The 21,480-nt window shown below is 41.7% G+C and overlaps 1 protein-coding gene across 1 annotated transcript in view; it reads right to left on the bottom strand.

Annotated features, from left to right (window-relative positions):
- Positions 1-21,480, bottom strand: part of si:ch211-186j3.6 (neural-cadherin) — a 292,082-nt gene that overhangs the window by 194,282 nt on the left and 76,320 nt on the right. Inside the window, exons 2-5 of the mRNA XM_034570740.1 lie at positions 17,698-17,895; positions 15,491-15,716; positions 13,468-13,672; positions 6,691-6,802 (exon numbers count right to left, since the gene is read on the bottom strand). Coding sequence (XP_034426631.1) covers positions 6,691-6,802; positions 13,468-13,672; positions 15,491-15,716; positions 17,698-17,895 — 741 coding nt within the window. The remainder of the gene's footprint in view (positions 1-6,690; positions 6,803-13,467; positions 13,673-15,490; positions 15,717-17,697; positions 17,896-21,480) is intronic.

The raw sequence follows: 21,480 nt of genomic DNA, 5'->3' as shown, positions 1-21,480 counted from the left end.
AAGACATCACCCAGAGCCTCATAGATCTCAACCTTTCTTTTTACTCATGCAGTATAGTCCAATACAAGGGCTGATTTATGAGACACACTATCTAAAGCCCTTTTCCCACAGCATGGTACCGACACACTTCAACTAAAGCATTGTTTCCACTGATCCCTTCTACCTAAATATGCCATCACTACCATAGCTACGCAGCAGGAAACTCCCATGCTGTCAACTTCTTCCCGTTAGACCTTGTTATTGCAATGAACACATGAATGGAGGCACTACTTGTACTTGGACAAGGGTAAGCGCCTGAGCTGTGTTGTCCAGTGAAAAACACTCAAAGTAAGAAATTGCTACATAACTATGTTATTTCCCTTTCTTTCCTTTCATTCCCACTTGGGTTTCTTCAGAAAAATGAAACGACACGAGGCATTACTTGTCAAAACCTCATTGCTTAGGGCAATACAGTGCACTGATTTAAGAAAGAGAAAAGAGAGGCTGAATCTAATATGAGAAGGACAATATCTTTTATTAATGGAAACTCAAGTTCTGTTTTTTCTTTTTTTTTATTTGAGCACAGGGCAGCTATTCACTTCTCATGCTCTGACTGAGATGAAGATTGACAAGAAAGTGTCGTTCCCACAGATTTAAATGTTCAGTTCTATAAACCTACAAGGAGAAGGTAAGAGTTATTTGCAGCAAATGAATAGAAAGGACTGTCATTCTGCACCATTTCTGTCTCTGCATCACACACTGAGAATCCATGGAGCCAGGACTTGCTCGGCCACAAATTGATTGCCTTGCTAAAACTGAAAAGACCACCAGGGATTTGAATAAGCATATTTCCCGCTAACAAGAACATTTCACCATCAAACTCCCAATTCTCCAATTCACCTTACATTGCATTTGGCTCATGTGCCAATACACACAAAAACAAACACTCACAAAACCCGCATGAAAATGAATAAATGCATGCACTCCCACATAAACACGGAAACATGTCACTGTTTATTTTAGTTCCTTTACTGCTGCAAAACCTTATGGAAAGAGACATGCTTCAAAAAACTTTCATAAATATAAACTTATAAACTGTTTCAATTTGTTTATTCACCTATTCACTCATACGTGTAGGAGCACAAACGAATCAAACATGGATGTTTTCAATGTTTCTGGCAATCGTGCATTTGCATGTAGAGCTGACGATACAAGGGACAGTCACAAAAGACTTTCAAAGAAAGAGTTACTTCCTAGTCCAAATTATTTCAATTTAACATTATTTGTAATATAATAATGATTATGTGTGCAGCTCCAGAGTCAGACAGCTGGACTCACAAACAGTTTTGGTTTAAACTATCACATAATTGCCCGGCTGGTGAGCATGAGCATGCTGGGTGCAGTTTACCTCCATTACTTAAGGTTATAATGCTGCCCACCAATCTGGATAAAACAAGTTTCCTATCTCACAGCCACATTGATGGATTTAAAAAGAACTAGGCTTTCAAATCAAACATTGCGTTGCTATTTACATTAGTCTAGAACTTCTGTATATGTCATAGGTCATATTGCTACATTACTTACTACAGAAATTGCAACACTCGAATAAAAAGTGCATCAAATCATACATTCTTTATGTTTTGTAGTATGGTGTACAGCAATTTCTGTTCTTGAAATTTATGTGAGCAAATTGTATAAAGCAAAATGTTTTCCCAGCCGTGCAGCCTTGGTTACAACAACTGTCCTCTTTCTGAATTGAGGCTGAAATGCTGCTGTTTTCCTGCTGCAAAGTGATGAACAAGCTCTCATCCAATGAAGAAGGGTGGGAAACGAAGTGGAGAACTAGTGCCTGTCCAATCGCACAGTGGTCAAACACATGTCACATTTGAGTCAATATTTAATTCACTAAGTACACATTTGTACTCTTCAGAGCACCGTTTGAGCATTTATTTATCTATTTCTGAGTGGGTCCCTCTGTAATCTTAAAGCAGCATTGTTGTGCTGGCATCGCTACATGGTGCAGTCCAGGCTGCAGCTTCCATGTCCGTCTAGCACATAATGATTTTGTACTGAAGATGGAAACTGCAGGGGCCTCAGATCTCTATGGAAAGTGAGATAATTGGCTTGCTTGGTACTCTGAAGTTTCTTTTCCAACTTGGCAAAGTACACATTTGTCCACTCTCATGATGGAGCAGATTATGAGATTACTAACACGTGATTTAGCAAAACGACGCCGGATGCCTATTTCTCTCTACTCATTGAATGTAGTAGTGTGTCTTCTAACCTGTTAAATGAAGTAAGGGGGAAAAAAAATCTTAATTTCAACAGGTTTGACTGATAAATTTTACCTGCACTCAGATTGGATTCTGGTGGAATCAACAGTATTCATTGTTAAATATGTCAAGGCAGTTTTTACGGATTTATGAAGTTAAATTGGAAGAAAATAGTACGAGATTCAGTTATTTAAATAATTATTTATCTGGACAAGTGGTTTGGATTTAGTGGCATCTATAGCAGTGAGGACGCAGGTTTAAACCCACCCTGAATACGCTGCCAAAACATAGTACATCATGTTGGACTCCGTGGAAGAGGACCTGCTCCATATAAGAGCTTATTCTGAGCTAATGAACACACAATGGTTCCTCATTTCAATTCAAACATACTTATGGACTTACAAATCCTCCTAAATCCGACACACAGGTCGTTCAAAAGTTAATTACCTGTGTTCAAAATTAAAATGTGGAAACTCAAAAAGGATACACAAAGGAAGCATTTACAGAAATATCAGACACTGAGAGTTTTCATTCTTAATATTGGGAACTCTTTCACAAAAGTATACAAAGCCGTCTCTTTACCCAAGCGAACTAATTCGCACACGCACACACACACACACACACACACACACACACACACACACACACAGCAGCAGCACAGGAGGGGAAAATGTCTCGCCTTCCTTGTTGCACCTGTTGATGGCAGCACGCTGAGCATTTGCTGTTCCTCCTACATCACACACCGCACTCCCTCAGTCAATTCCTCACTAACTAGGATTCACTAGCATTTTTATCGATCCTCTAAAAGAGAGAAAGGGAGAGAGACGGACTGAAATATCTCACCAACAACTCTCCCCAAGCATTCTATGGGGACCGTGAATACGTGTCAAACTTTTATAGCAATCCATCAATCTTGGTCCCCATAGAATGCTTATCACAACAATAAATGTTCTTTTGTTTATTGCTAACATGCTAAACTGAGATGAAGAAAATGATACGGCCCCTGATTAACATCACCCTATGAGCACTATTGTTGTGAGCTTAATACCATGCTGATTTCCTCTTAAAGGGTTTGATGCTGCATGCTCCACTGTGTTGAAGTACAACCACAAAGAGCCAACAAACATAGACGTTCTGAGCGACACGACATGTGTTCAAATTGTGAATCAGTTACAGATGAAAGAGGATCAGACTTGCTATAGAAGCAGGATTTTCAATCACGCTAATGTTACGAATAATAACCACATGCCGTCAGCACAGTAGTGCACTCAGCAGGCCAACAGCATGAAAACATATTTTCAAGGTGAATACTGTTCTTTAAGTAGAACCAGCGCTGTTGGTAGACGTTTTTGCACACACGTCATGTTTATTTGCCTGTGGAGCTGATACAGTTGATTATTAAAGGCTATATGTGGTCAAGATGACTAATGCAATTAATGTAATGTATTGATTTCACATGTTTTCAGCAGCAGCATATGGAAATGTGGATTCTGCCCCTGTGGATTGTATGTCCACAAGAATTTAGAAAACAATGGGAACTCCAACAGCTCTAACTCTGACCTCAATCATGTGACCTTCTACCAGAGCGGATTTGGGCCCAAATGCACGCACACCCCATAATGTTGTATGTGTTTTATATATATTCAATTATGCTGTCTTGAATCAGATAAACCAAGTTACTGCAAAGAACTGCTGCAGCCCCACTGGTGATTTATTTGCCTTGTGAAGTTGAACTGCTTAAACATTTTCTGAAAAACGTTGTCTTTTGTGCTTCTCCTGAATGGATTTACTGTACACTACTTCAGGAGTAGTATTCATCACGTTGTGCACCGTGGCTTTTCTCCGTGTGCTTATGTTGAGCCTGGTGCATCATGCTCTCTGGTAATTGCATCAGTTTGTTCTGTTTTTTTCTTCTTTTTCTTTGTATATGTTGTTTTTGAAGTACTTATGTACAGCAGAGCAGGCTGCTGTGACATGGCTGCTGTATGTCTTCTGTAACACAACACACAACATGAGTCATCAATTACACAAGCATTTTGTGCCAGTTTATTACAGCCCCGGGAACTGGCGGTAAAAAGGGATACTTTCTTATAATTTTCACAACCTCATGTTCAGTTTTGCTCGTATAATTTATCTTAATTTTTTTAGGGTTCTGAAAAGTTGCATTATTCTCAAAATGCTGTAAACATAATGTGATTTTTTTCTCAGGATATAGGTGGATTTTCCAAGCCGTAGCCATTCTTTTATTTAGTCTGACACCATGCATTTTTAAACTATCTGCGCGATATTTGTCTTATAAAGAAACAGCCTATTTGCCTAATGGTGATAATGATAGTGGTGAGGGAGACTGCGATGATCACAACAGAACATGGATAAAAAAAATAAGAAATCTAACCCAAAAGTCCCTGCCTTGCAGCCTGAGCTAATGAGACCTTAAACTGAGATGTCATGACTGCAGTCATCAATAATTTACGTCCAGCATGTGATGTTTTATATCCCTGCATTTTGTTCCCGTCAATATTCATTTGCAGTGCTATTGGTATTTCCATTTTTAGCCTACAGTAAGTAAAGGAGCTGTGGAGCATCAATGACTTTTAAACTGTAAAGATGGAGAAATGGATCCTGAGCTGCTTTTTAAGTGGAAATATTGTTTTAGAAGCCATGCAATTTGGAGCAATAATTGCACTTTTTAAGATATCACATGTATGTTAAATGGAGAGTGGGGCTAGCTGAGTAGTCTTTTACAGAGAGTAGAGGGACAGAAGGGTGTGGAATGATTTCCCCTCAGTTTTGTTGGCAGTGAATTGTGCCCACAACAGCTACCATTTCCTTTTCCTCTGAGGCTTAATGAAACTTAAGCGATCCGCGTGTGGAAGTTGGGTTGTTACAGGAAAGGCAAGTCTAATGCAGATGCTGGTAATTTCCCGACTTCCAGTGCTTAGTTTCCCGACCAATCAAAACATCAGAATGTTGCAGCTCAGCCACTCCTAGGCTCTGATCACACTTGGCATTAGCTGGTGTCTTCGTAGATCTAATCACAAGTGGACCACTCTAAATACAGCGGCTCACACCTGAGATTGGAACATGTCACCAGCTAATAAACACAAGCATCTTTCATGTAGTGTATGTGAGAGAGAAGAGAGAGAGTGAGAGAAAGTGAGTGAAACCCTTCTCAGACATGGACTCTGGAGAAAGTCCGCTCCCCTGAGCCTCTGCCTCTCACATATGAAGAATGCAGCACACATTCAAAACTACAGGAACATCTCTGCAGCGTTCAGGTGAGGGGTGGCGCAGCGGGCAGGAGACAGGGTGTAAAGTAGAAATTCCGCTGTGGAGATCACATGTTTTTGTTTACAGCACATCAACACTGTCTTGACAATCTTGACTTTCCAAGTTGACCTCTTTGTCTGTGGCTTCTATGTGGCTCCTCTTCTATTCTTTCTGTTTTTACAGTTTTACATCTGTTGCTCGAAAGGAAATCTTCTGATAATCTGCTGTATTCTCACAGGAGTTTTTATTTTTTATTTTGGGAGGCTGCCAGAAAAAAGTCTGGAGAATGTCAACAGCAACTAATATACTAACATACAGCCCCTCCGGGTATTTTCAGGAGACCGCAGCTTAGGAGAGACAGCAGGGCATGGAGGGGCTGAGCGAATCAATGTGCTGCAGCTATATAATAAAATATAAACTACTCATTTGAAAACAAACGGATAATATGTTTGGTTCATTATGAAACGGAAGCAGGTAACAGGACATCAGCTGAGTAGGTGGTCCGTCAATGGGACTCAGAACTAATTTGGGTTCACACAGCCAAAAGAGTGTGGCCTCTGAGAGATTGGATCTTAACTGTGCCCTCAATGTTTCTTAGCTGCATTCACACCCTCACTTCAGAGCTGTCAGCGTGTGATTGGATCACTTGAGATAAAATGCCAGGTCTCAACAGAGTTCAGTCTTGTGCATATTACTGATACTTCACATAACCCACTGAGCCTCACATGGTTTAGCTATATATACATACATATAGAAATATGTTCTGTCTTGAATTCTAAAACCATCTTATATCGGTATAAACAAAATAAAACCTATTTCAACAGAAGAACCCAGTGGAGAAAAGTGCAGCACTGCAGCATATTCACCTCAGTAACATGATTATCAGGTATCATTGAGAACACGGTAGGATTTTTAGCATTGCATGAGATTTTATAAGAATGAAGTTGAATTGTATAACAACATAAAAGCAGCTTCCTTCAGTTTATTGATATTTGAAACAAAAGCTACTAAAAACAGTGCAGTGTATAACGATTGGAAAAGTGAAATGTGATTTTTCTTGTTGTCTGAAAACTAAAACGAGAAAAGTGCATTCAGTGGGACAAAACACAATGCGGAGTTAGGGATGGGAAACGAAACAAGTCTTTTGAGATTTGTGTGGATGCCCCACCTTGCAGCAGGGAGGTTGCTGTCGTCACCGTCTCTGGGACACCATCCTTGCTGTAAATGGACTGGAGGAACTCTGGAACACAGTCGTTTTCATCGACAATAACAACTCGTACCTGAGGGAGAATAGAGGAGGAGATTGAGAGAAAGAGAGTCATGGAGGAAGTTAGTGGGGCAGGCTGGCTTTAGGGAGGAATTACAGGTAGAAACAGAATGTGATCGACGTGGTGTGGTTGTTTCACCTGAAATTCAGCTTGGCATTCTACAGAATACTTTGTATTAAATATGAATTTATATCAACCTACATGTGCAGGATTTTACCTAAACATTACTAAGTAGTAATGTAAAGTATATGTTTCAGTGATGCTGTTATTGGTAGACAAGTAGAAAAGCTGGAGATTAAAAAAAGTAAAAAAAACTTTATAGATTTGTGTTATGAAAATAATGTAAATGTGGGATAACTACTTCAGGCACCGTTTGGTTTTCTTTAGGTCCGGAGTCGTTTTCATCGGGCGGGGAGTAACCCAAATTAACCCTATTCCTCACCAAAAAGCAAGCCTCATCCCGGCCTCCTCAGAAGGCGTGCCCTCGCCCTGATCCCTCTGATTTATTTACCCCCCCCTCAGTGAGCAAACTGCTGCAGAGCTGGCACTGTGGTCCCCTTCAGTAGGTCAGCAGAGAATGCAATCTTGTGCAGTTTTTTTTTTTCAGAAGCCCTGAGCCAACAAATGAGAGTGGATCACTGTGCAAAGATGGATTTGTATGGTGTGAGCATAGAGGTGGGTGTATGCGTGTGCGTGAGACACTGTAATGCTGTTTGGTTCATTAGGGACATGAAGGAAAACACAGCATCTTGTACCAGATGTTGACTGCTGGGTTGCAGTATTCAGGAGGAATAAATACAAACATAGGCTGGCAGCTCATCTGACCCCAACCCCACATCCCTTTTTCCACTAAAAAACTGCAGTTTACACTTAACACTAAACCACTCTCAGATCAACACACACACACACACACACACCCACACACACACACACACACACACACACACACACACACACACACACACACAGTTAGTGCAAATACCACTGGTATTAAGTCCCGATAGGTAAAATGAAATTCTGTAATATCAGTTAATCCTTCAGCAAAGATCAGCTTCGAAGCAATGGAAAACAAGACAAAATCTGACCATGGCAACTCCCTGAGGTGATTTAAGTGTGTTTGCCAGTGGCTGCCAATCTTAGTTTGGCTTTGTTTGTGTCTGTGTGTGTGTGTGTGTGTGTGTGTGTGTGTGTGTGTGTGTGTGTGTGTGTGTGTGTGTGTGTGTTTGTGGGATTTGTGTGTATTTGTCTTGTCATGCCAGAGCGAGTGAGCCTATGTGCCAATATGACAGGAACTGGTGAGGGTACAGCAAGCTATACGATCTTACTGTATGTGTGTGTACAAGGTCTTAGGAAAAGCAAGATTGAATGAGAAGAGAGGGGAAGTCAGGCGTAATAAAGCAAGATGAGCTTAAGCACACACACACACACACACACACACACACACACACACACACACACACACACACACACACACACACACACACACACACACACACACACACACACACACGGGATGGCTCCTGGCAGGTCTCAGGCTGGTTAGGTAACTAATGGTGCCGATGAGTTATCACTCCTGGAGGGAGAAACTTGGAAACTACCTGCAAATTAAAGTCATGCTCAGTGGCTCCGGTTCACACCGATGCAGCACCTCTGTTCACTACTCTGGCAGACAGAGACAGATTTCTGAGGAGCAGGATCAAATCAAAAGCAAAAATTTAAGTACAGCAGGATGGCTGCACTGACATTACCTCTCAAGTCTTTATGGGGAAACAAATCCATACCCTCACTTTTAATGCTATGGTAAACTTTAATCAGAGAGGGAGGGGATAACATAGCACACCTTAAATCATGAGGTGGTGTCTGACTGCACCGACAGAGACTGTTTAGACAAGGAGAGCAAACTCTTCCTCTGGATAACAATTATGTAAATACTGTTTTGCGAGACCTAAAACATCTCTCTGAAAAATGCAACTGCCATGAAAGTTGTCACAGTCACAATGAGGCCACTTTTTCGATGCAGGCTACAGGACTGGCTTATTGTTTTGTTGTCCACCCCAACAACAACAAAAAAAAAAACTCTGCGGCCCCTATACATTTTATCGCCAGCCGCCACAGCTTGTGAGGTATTGTTTGTTGGAGTGAAAAGAGGAGTGGGTGTACCTGAGCTTGACACACTCACTGACACTGCAGGGAAAAAGTGTTGCAAAGCCAGAAGAGCCCACCGGTGTTGTACAAGACACACAAACAATGAGAAGGGCACTCTGAGAGCACCTTCACCAAGGCTAAGGCTCTTGCCATGCCGAAGCAGTGTTTCCCATTCATTATCTAGACTGTGGTGGCCACAGTTTCACAATGAACCCAAAGAATGTTTGCACTTCTTATAATATCTTATATCTGCAGCGCTAATTGCAGAGCTATTTGCAGCATGCTCAATAGCACTATCATCCATTAAATCCTTTAGTGTCCATGCAGACCTCATCATTTAAGCTGCAGTTGCGGTATGCAATGCATTTCTCTCTCTAATGCATTCAGTCTGTGTCGCGCGTGAGAGAGACCTCCGTGCGTGTGCACATGCACCCCCACTACATCCATTTGTTGAATTCATTCTGTAGGAAATGGTGCAAAGAAAGTAAAATATATAAGTCCTGAATTTATTAGGATCCATTCCAAAGTGTTATGGTTTCTTCCTCTGGCCATGTCCTACCCATCCACAAAGTTTGATGGAAATTGGCTCAGTAGTTTTTGTGTGACACTGCTAACTATCAAACAAATGCGGCCAGACACATAAGCTCCTCTGTGGAGGTAAGAATAGTGGCCAAAGCTTCTTAATAAAATGTCTAATGGGATTTTGTTCAGGCCGAGAGTAGCACCGTCTGTAGTCTTTGGATCCAGGATCCCTCACACTTTAAGCAGATAATCAAAGTCACACCTTCATCTGGGAAAGTAAATCTTCTTAGCCTCTAAGTACCAAAGAGATAGCTCCAGTGAAACAAGTGTCTACAGGATAGGTTCAGTATCACAGTCCATCCAGCAGCACTGCAGTCTTCAGACTTTGCTCCTTTTACATATTTTCAAATTAGGCCATGTCAAAGGAACACAATTTAACTTCACTTCATCAAGATTTTCACTAGAGAGGTGTCATGATCCCATCCACTGCGTTCAGCACAGGTATTGGACATGGGCAAGCAGAGGTGAGGGCTCTGCAAGAAGGGTGGAGTTGGTGCGGAATTAAATACAGTGACATAATGGTCACAGAAGAGTTTAAAAAGAGAATTATTTAAAGTTTGACTTATGTTTATCAAATCCAGATGACCGGAACCCAAACACCCTCGCTTTGCAAATCTTCAGCATTCAAAAGATGGATCGTTTATCAGGAATTCACCTTTGTGCAATCGAAAAAAGGAAAAGTTACCACAGTCAGCAAAGATCCACGAATGGAGGATGCTGATTGCTGCATGTTGTCCTCTCGGCTCTGTAGGGAGATACTGTGGCTTCACAAGCAGACTCTCCATAAGTGACTGACAGCACAACTGCTTCTTTTTTCCAGAGGAAGTGTGTTTTCTAAAATATGTATCGATTTAAGGGAGTCTAGTCTCGCAGTTATGAGCATCAGCAGTCTTCTTTTATTGAACGTCAACTTACATAACACATCAGATGGATTGGTGGTGAGTGCGTTACTCTGCTGCCTCATACATTTTCCCATCGACAATCATCTATAGTGTGTCTCCATGTTCTCTCTAGCCCGTCATTCAGTGTCTCCGTGGGGAAAAAAATCCATCAGTCACACTCACCAACACATCTATAGTAAGCAGTGTTTTAGATTTGATGTACACATACACACACACACACCCACACACACACACACAGACACACACAAAACTTGCTGTTTCTGTTGGCATCTGATGCTACAACTATGTTTCCAGGAAATAAAACTATAAATATATAATCCAATTTTAAATTCGGGCTTAATTATTGGCTTTGATAATATGGCGTTAATTTAGTCTCAAAATTCCCAAGTGTAAAACCTTACTAGCTAGGCAGCATTTGTATTCTGCAAGCGCACAAAACAGTATTGGCAAGTGGAAAGGCATACTCACCAGCTTGCATTTATGCTACGCATGCAAAACTGCGGCTCTGCGAGCACAGGGGTGAGACAAACATGAACTTGCCCTTTCCCAAGCGTTCACAACTGCTTAACACCAACCAACAGTCGCTTGCCCGTCAAGTGGCATTTGGAGTGTTTGGAGGTGGGGACAGAGGCTGAAGACATGTTGAGTTTGGGGACCAGTCAGGAGATTGTCCTGGTTAAAGTTAGTGAAGAGTATGACCCCCCCTGTCACCAGTCAGTCATGTAGTATCACAAGACAGCAAGTTGTGCAGAGCTTTACGTTGAGCCAGCCACTTCTATAATGCCCTTAACACAAGTTAATAGTACATCAGTAAACAGTGCATAAACATAACATTTTTACATATAGGCTTTTGTGCTGACAGCAGTTATATGATCCATGAATTGGATGAGATCAGAGATATGGCTGAGGACCGGAGTGTTCAAACTGACCAATCGAAGGAGGGGAGCATCAGCCACTGGCCCCTCCTCTAAAGTCCCAAAATTCAACTAGACGAGCGAGTAGCTACCACCGGGTGGTGTTGAGCAGAAACGCTCACTCGCGAATATGCACTCGTGAGGGGATGGTTTATACATAGATGGTCCCTGATGGTTAATACAGATTTTGACTATCTCAGTCTCACTATTGGTGCAAATCTAAAACTAAAACCATCCGCCCAACATATATTTGAACTGGCATCCCGCCTGCCATCACATCACAGTAATGCTGAGATGTGTGCATGGAACCTATAATTAACCAGCACAGTCTTTACTAAAGTATTACCATGGAGCACGGGAGAGGCTGCACCTCTAGGTATGACTTCGATGTACTGTTGAAAATAAACTATGCTTATTATATTTAGAACAATCATATAGCATGAATATTTTAACAAACAAATATCTGGAGCTGAGTGTGTATCCTTCCTTACCTCAACCATATACTATATCAATAAACCACTTAAGCTTTGTTGTTGTTGCCATTCAAGCCTCCATTATCCTCTCAATTGTTCTAACGTGATGCAATGACTGATACTGTAATTCTGTTCAGGAGGCAGCAAAAAGCAAGGAGAGGGACATTAAAGCTGATTTAAAGCAGAGAGCCTCTGTAAAAGGTTTACTCTGTCAACAAGATTATCCTTCGCAAAACACAAAAATTCCCCACTGCTGATACTGAACACTACACACTCACGGTATTGGGCCAGTAAATCCTTTTACTGAGATCAGTTAAAGTGTTTTCAGGCGAATATGCTGGAGACGGTGGTAAAAGCACCACATCAAAAACTGTCCTCGAAGATAATTTCACTCATTTGTGATGCAAGACAACAACTGTCTTGAAATAAAAATCACATGTAAGATCACATGCAATATGGCCAGTGTTCGCACACACACACACACACACACACACACACACATCATCATGGCGTTAAGCTGCACAGACAGAGAGGTGTATGGAGGCCTGGGGCTGTGGTGTAGAAGGTGCTGGCTGTTCAGCGCAGTTGGAAATTCAAAAAGCTTACCCTGGCTTCAGAGGGCAGGCACAGGGCTGAGGAGGCCGGCCACTATCGGGCAGGAGGGTGGGCACACAGGGGCACATACCATATCCCTGCCAATTCCTTTCTTCCTTTCTTTCATTCTTTCCATCTATCCTTCTCCCCTTAGTGCTGAATCTAGCAAACCTCCTCTCATTCTCTTACTTTCCATCTCTTCCTCTCTCCACTCAGGCTCCTGGTGCTCTGCAGTCCACAGAGTTCCAGAGCGGAGCAGTTGAGGACAGATCGGTTCAGCAGGACATGTTTCAGCCCGAGGCCAGAGTAATGATGGAAAGCAGACCAGATGCATCAATGCCTGCAGCGGTCAGCCGCTGTTCTCCCTCACTTCCTGACAAAATGAGGAAGTCACTGGGAATCCCACAGCAGTTAGTCCTCACAGAAATGTCTATTCAGAATTGAAAAAGCCAGTGTTCATGCTTTCAGAATGCAAATGCAAATGTGCAGTTGTCATTTACTTCGAGAATTGTAATGCTCTTTTGCAATCAATTCCGGATGAGGGCATCCCATAACAACCCAACAAAAAAGAGACTAATCTGGAGGCCCTAAAACGAAACGATCATTTTAACTGCAACATTCACAACTATTACCAGCCACACAGCAACTGTAAATCAATACAATTAAACCCAACAGTTATTCAGCAGCTTAAATGCATGTTCAGCTCAAGGATGTTTTAGAGTAGTCTGGGATTTTACGTCCCTGAGTGTGTTTTTTTCATTATTTGAAGGGTGTATCGTAATCAGGACAATTCAACAGCTTTCTCGCAACTATCTACTACTCTACTGAGTCCACAATTCAGTCCCAGAAAGTAAGTAACAATAGCTGAAAATACAGCAGATCATACTTATCTGTGCTGCTCGAGAAATTGATAAAATTGGTAGAAGAATTCTTAAGTCGAAGACCCAGAGATTGTTTGTATGCTGTGCAGACTGTGTAAGACAACGAGACAACCTTGTAATGTCAAAAGAGTTTTGAAGGCTGTCCAGTCGCTGCATTGACCATGGAAATTGACTTGAAACACAAACCTCTGCTGCACTGCTCATGCTGTCCAGGCCCTCGCTTGCTCGCACCAGCAGCAAGTAGCGATGCTGGTCACTCTCGTAGTCGATAGGGCGGGTCAGGCTGATCTCACCCGTCTCCGCTGAGATGGAGAAGAGACTGCTGGGATTAATGAGGAGGCTGTAGCTGATTGGTTTGTCCTGGAAGGACACCGCAGGTGTGACCAGGAAGCTGGAGAGACACAGAGACAAAGGTCGATATTGACTGAAGGTGCAGTAGCAGGGCTGGGGCAGAGGGGTGCAAAGTATATTCTAGCCTGTTTAAATGGATGTCTTCCAAAAGAGTGGTGCTGAGAAGAATTGTGTGTTTTGGCCATTTGCTCTATGGGAAATTATCCATAACCTGAAGTAAGGAGCCTGTAGGTCACAGGGGCAACGATCTAATGTCATTCTATATGGCAATAATAAGGATAATTTTTCAAATGTGTATATAAAAACTCTCAAGTGTCATCAACATTAAATTTTAAGAAAAATAATGACAAGGCTTTGAGAGTAACCACCCTAACCCAATGTTAGTAACAGCTACAGACAAATAAATGACAACTCAGCAAATGAACTTAGTTTGTGATGTTGAAACACATGTCCTGTGTTATCAAATAGCAGAATGTCTGCTTGTTGTTTCAAACAGGCCATTACCTGACATGGCCCTATTGCTACATCCACACGAATGCATTTTAGTTTTGAATGTTTTTGCTATTCATACATGGCATCCACTATTACTGAGTACCAAAGCCCCTTAAAGGGAGTTTTATTACCGTGCTGGTTGCGATTAGTAAATTATAGGGTTGGATTTTAGTGTGAACATGCAGAGACGAGAGACTTGTGAGACCTTTTTCAGGGAAATAACAAAAAAACTAACAACTCCCAGTGGTAAATGCAACATGGATATATAATATGGCACGCTCATACCAAGTGAACACGAATGGTCTTGTGATATGCATTTTCAGACAAGTATGCAAGGACAGAGATTTTTTTGATGCAGAGCTGTAAAGTGTATTCCAGTATGTGACAAATAGACCTCCGTCGATTAGAATAAGAATAGAATTATAGTGTCTGTCTGTAGAGGAAAAAGAGCAGTAAAGTACTGAGATGAGTAGATTTTTATACAGCAACATGCCTGGAGGGAGAGGGAGAGGTATGTACAATACTGTACAGTGTCCACTAGAGTAGCACTAAATACACTAAGGGGTTAGGGTGGGGGCAGTTGTCCATGAAATCCTGAGCTGAGTTGATGTCTGTTATTTATCACGGAGCTGTACACAATTTCCATGACGAAATCAGCGTAAACAACAGACTGGAATATCCACTCTACTGGTTTGCCAAATGTGTCAGTAACACTGAAGAAGCTGGAGGGGGTGTCATGGGAAACGAGACCAATTCAAGGACACCAGTCCTAACTGTACCACTTAACTCAGACCTCAGTGTGCGTGCACTTGTGTGTGTATAATACACACAGTACAGTATAATGTGTGAAAGACATGCACACACTGATGCACGGTGATTTCCCTTCGAGACGAGTGCAGAGACCATGTATTACATCCACCACTGCATCCATTACTCAACTTTCACAATTAAACATAGTGCAAGTGTGTTCATGTGTGTGTGTAGATCAATACATGAGGGCAGTGCTGTTACTCATCCGATGCATATAATAATACTCATGGCTGAGTGTGTCGTGCTTATACTACTGAAATCAATTGTAGCAGTCTGTAAAACACAAAGATGTGCTCGCACAGCCACAGAGAGAAAAGAAATATTATGCGTGCCCATCAAATATGTATGATGAATTCATATTTTCAAACACATATGCAATGTAAAATTAATGCTCATCTGAGTAGATATCAATCACGTCTGTGGTAGAAAGACGGGTCTGAGAGAAACGTGTGTGCACAGTTGCGTGAGCCTTTCATGTGTATAAACCACTTCAAGGGTGATTTCTAGTGAGGACATTTGGGTAAAAAATTATTCCTGTGTGTATGTGTGAACTCACGGCTGTCCTTCAGGGGTGTTTTCGGGTATTGCAATAGTAAAGGAGGCGTTTGAGAACTGTGGCGGCCTGGCTCCAGCAACCACGGAGACCACAGCAGGGGCACTGCGGCTGCCCAGCCGGTCGGCAGCCACGACTGTCAGCAGGTACTCCCTGTCCCGCTGCAGGGGGAGGCCTGTAGTCCGTACCTGGCCGCTCTTCCTGTCGACTTCAAATCGACCATCACCGCCTGCAGATGACAGGAGTTTTATTACACATTTCCAACACCTTCTCCACGCAAGAAATTTACAAGATTCATTGGACATTATACAGAAAGCAGATCAAAAATGAGATTTAGATCTGAGATCTACAAAAAAAAAATTTAAAAAAGTAAATGGAATAAAAAGTAAGAGTCCAGGTTCAATATAACCTTTTATGTATAATAGATGACTCAACACGTTGGCAGGGCTGATAATAACTTCAGTTACTTGACAGAATCACTGAGAGGTACAAGGAGACAGATTACTATAGATGTTATGCATTGGCAGAATAGCAGTGAGACTGTGTATCACAAAAAAATGATGAGCGGATGAACTAGAGCGATGCAGAGCATTATTTCATGATGCAAGTTTATCTGTGTGTTGATCTTCATCTTTCTCGTCCAGACTCACTTCACACTGCGAAGGCTTTCAGCTTAAAAGTAGAGACATAACAACCCCTGGACAGTCTCTCTCCATTACAGCTCAGAGTCAAGCAGTGCAGAGGACTACATGGCAAGAGGGTGTGTGTAAATCCGGCTGCCTTTGAGAGCTGTCAAAAAATAGTGTAAAATCACGTTGAGCATGCGCCGGCCAAGTGATAAATGTGGTTGGACGGTCAGTTTTCCAAGTTGATGAGATGTGAAATGCAAAGAGCAGAGCAACTGGAACTGGGATGTTAAAATACGTGACCTGTATGGAACATAACAGGTTGTGATAAGACTTTCATCCAAACTACACTGTGTTTGCAAAAGCTATCTTTTCTTTTTTTACTTTGGAGTGAACTGACCTGAATAGGAGGCCTTCCTTCATCCACAAAAAGAACTGAGCTCAATGCTCAGAGGTGGTGAACAAAAGCACTGTGAGAGGTGTGATTAAACCTTTAATGTACAAAACATCAATTCAAACCACAGAAAAGTTGAGTCTAGATGCTAACATCAATGTTTATGTTTTTTTTCCCCCTGTAATTTCTTTTCTCAATTTCGTTTCTGTCGACCCCACAGGGGGAACATTTTAAGATGGTCTTTTTATAGACAATACTTTAACACATTCTAAGAAGAGCAGAATAAATCACTGTGTGACAGACAATAAGAAAATAAATCATATTGTGCAGTAGAGAAATTACTTTGACATTACGTTAAAAAAAATAGCTCCATGTGCATGAACTCCAAATTCATGCTCAGCTTGAATTTCAGGGAGCCGTAGGAAGAGACGTGATTCTACATCATGATCAGGTATGCTTCAGGGACTGCTATCTATGTGTGTGTACAATTTGACTGTTGGGTCTTGGTGGTCTGCCAGTCAATGCTTTTTTGTTGTTTTGTTTTTCCAGTCAGCATACAGGTACTTCTGGGGACACCGTGCAGTGGCTGCAAAGTGAGTTCTCCTCACTTTGACGCTGCTCTATGGGATAAAATCATTCTACTACGTTGCATCATCCTGTGAACTTGATGAAGATGTCTGCGAAGGGTGCAGGCATGCAGCTGTGGATCTGGACCAAGGGTGAGTAGGAGAAAGCAACTTCATTCAAAATAGTCTCTGGTTTTACTTTTATATCCGGTGTCGGCAAAAATACAGTTTCACAGTATTTGATCTTTCATAAGTTTAGTTAGCAAGAATTAGCTTGAAAGGATATCTTGGCTCGTAACTGAAACGTTGTGAATGTTTAAGGGTTCAGTTCAGATGTTAAGGTTTCATATTAAAACTCAGTAGTGGTTCCTTTATCAGGGTGAAATATTGTTTTGTTGCAACCACAGGTTGGCTCAGCATCATCGCATGCACGGCAGGGGCGTAAGAACTCGCTCTGCTCCATTCATGCATCCTAATGCCAGTGAAGCAGCATGAACAATACCAGGGTCCTGGCACTTACCTAAACCTCAACGTGAGGAGTAAGGAAGAAGAACTTACCTTGTCTTTAAAAAGTAATGTTAAACCATCAGACAAGCAGGAGAAAAGAAGAAAGAAATAACCTACCATCTGACAGGAAGTACTCCACTTCACCGTTGTTGCCTTCATCCCCGTCTTGGGCATGGAGCTTGTAGACAAGCGAGCCCGCAGGGGCATCAGGTGAAACCACAGCAAGGTAGGGAGCAGGAACCATGCTCCAGTCTGGGACATTGTCGTTGACATCTGTCACAGTCATCTCCACTCTGATGAAGTACCACTCTGAACCTGGGGAAGGAAGCACAGTAGAAGAGAGTTTAGAAAGGGTCACAGTTTGGAGAGGGTCACTCAAGGTGGTAAATGTAAGGAAATACTTTGTGGGTGTCTGGGAATAAGATTAAAGGACGCACCACGGCAATACACACAAGTATTGGTCAAGAACATTTTAAACTGAACAGTTTTGAATTTTGATCTGTTGGAAGGACAAAACAAGCAATTTCATAGACATAGACATTGACATTTCCTGGACTTCACACACATTAATGTTTTCATCGATAAGCTCACTCACAGATTAGTTGAAGATGAAAAATAACAAATGCCCTGTACAATCTGGGGTGTTCTGGATTGGCTGCCTATTGAATAAGGCGACGCTCCAGTACACTTTACACCACATATTAATAATGATCACTCCTGCTGTTTAAGATGATTAAGCTCCTGGAGAACTGAGGTTTGTGCAACAAATGATCAGGCAAAGTAGACGCATAAGAGAAAGAGGTGATGAGATCCAGCTCGGGTTGTGCCGATAGGCGATGGAATCTGGGATCGCTGATGGTGAGAGAGATCGGTGATTGATGATGGCTTAGCTAATATCAAGACGATATTTTGCTCATTTTTCTCCATTAATATTTTGAATTATTAGTAGGGCCTAGTATTACCTTAATTTTATGTTTAATTTGCCTCACCTTATAGTTTCACGTTGGCACCCCCTCCACAGTCCCCACACACACATTCTGTATAAGCGACACAAATAGGCGTGCAGCGAATATTCACACTCCATCCAATTGACTGGTATATAAGCAAAGAACTGTGCTGCAAATAGGCACCCACTGTCTGCACTGACTCTGATTGAGGGGCGCACAGTGGTGGAAACGTTTGTAATTATTCGTCAATAAAAACATTGCGATATATCCTCGTGCACCACGGCAAAGCAGTTAAATGTCCAGTGCATGAGGAGCCTGACCGTACGCATTTGGTATTTTGGTGACAGGATGCGTCTGGCACATCTGGAAACAGGGGGAGAGTGAGATGTACTGGGAGTGTTAGCAGTTGGGATTGACTTCACAAACCAGACATTGTTTTAAAATTCCCATATCCTTCCCTTTAACTATCTCGTTCCCGCGCATCGTCTCCCCAGCAGCCGCATATATATCAAGTATTGGCGATTGCATGGGGGGGGGACATAGGACGATGTGAATGAGGTGAAGATCGCCCAACATACATTTTTTTCCCTCCAAAACTAAAACCAGACTGAATAAATATGAAAGAGAAATAGTATGTGCTCAGGCCATGCAGTACTTTTCTTCTCTGCAGCTCTTATTCGGTTATTTGGTTTTAAATCACACTGTCTTCTCCCCCATGTCATTTCTTCCCTGAAAGTGTCACGTGGACACCAGACAACAGAAATACGGTGCCACTTACTGTACTCGTATAGCAAACAGCAATTATAGTAGCACTGGGAAAACACACCAAGGTTTCCCACAAACCTTGAGACACGCAAAGAAGATGCTGCACAGCAGTGTTAGCTGTTTGCAGCAGCGGAGCGCCGGAGTAATTTCAGTGCGCGGCCCATTAGATGGCTCTCTCAGTTGTCCGTTTTGGTACTTGCTGGGAGGAGAAATGGCTGATTCTTATATGGAATAGTTACATAAATACAATGTTATCTCTGTAATTGTCCTGCACTAATTCACCATGGCCTGGAACAGCAAGTCCAGAAGATGAATTTTCTCCACCTTTACATTGGTTCTCCGGCTGTAACAAGCAGCCCTTGTAGGGAAATGAGAAAGGGCCTTTGTGTGTATGACTGTACTGTAAATGATGGAGGGATGTAAGGTGGATAGGAGGAGAAGAGCAGGAGGGGAAAAAATTGTATTTTCAGAGCAAGGGCAATCAAGTAATACAGAGCACAGCGAGAAAAAGCAGCAAGGAGAATAAGAGCTGTGCATCGCATGAACAGGATTAAGAGTGAAACGCAGAGGCTGAGAAATGACCCTGTGGTTGTTATAGAAACAGCAGAACAATGAAAAGTGGAAGATGGCAGAATTAAGAAGAGAAAGGAAAAAAAACAAGCAAGCAATTGCATAAATCAATGGCATTAGAGAAGAGAGAGAGCGAGGGAGCATTACAGAGAAAAACCATAAGCGGACATCAAAAGAAGACGGAAAAGCGGAATTAACCATCCACATCTTACAAAACATATAGCACTGCACTTAACTCTGGGGTTGAACCAATGTATTTGTTGATGATCTCTCTCTCTCACTCTCTCGCTCTCTCTCACTCTGTCTCCCCTCCCTCCCTTCCTCCCTGTGGTCGTAACAGATTCAGAATTAATTGGCAAAAGGACAATGTAGCTTTGGGGAAGAAGGGACGGCATTACCCAGACAATAAATCACTGGGCTAATATACAGAGCGCTATGCCAAAATGCATCTCACACACACACACACACACTTTCTTTCTCACTAATAACGATCATCAGTGGATTAGTGGATAATGAAGGACAATAGGGAGATACAGCTTGATGCTATTGCCATCCCTCACACTAATGCTCCTCATTGGATTTAATGATATGTCGCAATCCCTAGAAACAGTAGGACCTGCAATTACTAACTAGTGATACAGAAGGCTTTTTTATGGCCAGTTGCTCAAATAGGTTGCAAGTCGGACCATGGTTACATGTCCATTTTCTCACAGCGTTCTCGTTATCTTGTTCCCAGAGCACCTGCAGTGTGTGTGAAGTCGTGAAACCTCATCCTCAAACACCCTTAATGAAAAAGTGGAGGTTGTGTTTGCTGCTTTTTATTCATGGTAATTGATTTTTTTGTCACGATCGGAAACTCTTACTGCGGTCAAGGATGAATAAAAGCAGCATTTCTCTTTTTAAATTTTCGGAGGAAATTTGTCAATATTCTATTTACAGCAGACGTTCTAATTGTCAGCACAAGAAAAGCAATAGCGCTACAGAGATAACTCTAGTGATAATACTTTAGAAATAATGTCATTCGTTTTATCAGAACCTCTGCTGCCGATTCAACTTGTGTTTTCATATTTTCTCTCCAGGTCACATTCATTAAACCCCACAGGAAAGATATTTCTGAATATGATATTGATACCAATAAAGAGACTGTGTATAACAATATTTGAGGCAATAAGCTAATATCATTCCAGATGATTAACTGGGCTGGCAGAAGTCAACCTGTGTCATGTCTGCAAGAGCAGAGCAATAGATACAATCTTTTATCAAAGTATATATATATTTATATCTGTAGAAATATAAACCATCAAATTCAGAAAAAGAATCTATCAAGAGAGCAGAATTACATGAGCATTTTCATTGGGGGCTAATCCATTAAATCAAATAACAGATAAATCCCACTAGTTCGTGTTGATATAAAAATCACATAATGATCTGATGTTAACTTGCTGCTCATCGATTTGCAAAAGCTAAATACAACCAGTGACATTTATATCATACACTGTACGACAATAAGACTTTATAACTATACTGTGTGACTCTATGTCATATCATTCAAATCTACTGTTTGACACTACTACCCCGATTTTAGAATAATTAGTAACACAAAAGACCTTTGTCATGA

This window comes from Hippoglossus hippoglossus, chromosome 3 (assembly GCF_009819705.1).
Source record: "Hippoglossus hippoglossus isolate fHipHip1 chromosome 3, fHipHip1.pri, whole genome shotgun sequence".
Taxonomy (NCBI): Eukaryota; Metazoa; Chordata; class Actinopteri; order Pleuronectiformes; family Pleuronectidae; genus Hippoglossus; species Hippoglossus hippoglossus.
Note: the sequence above shows the minus strand (reverse complement) of the source record. Positions and strands in the feature narration are given on the sequence as shown.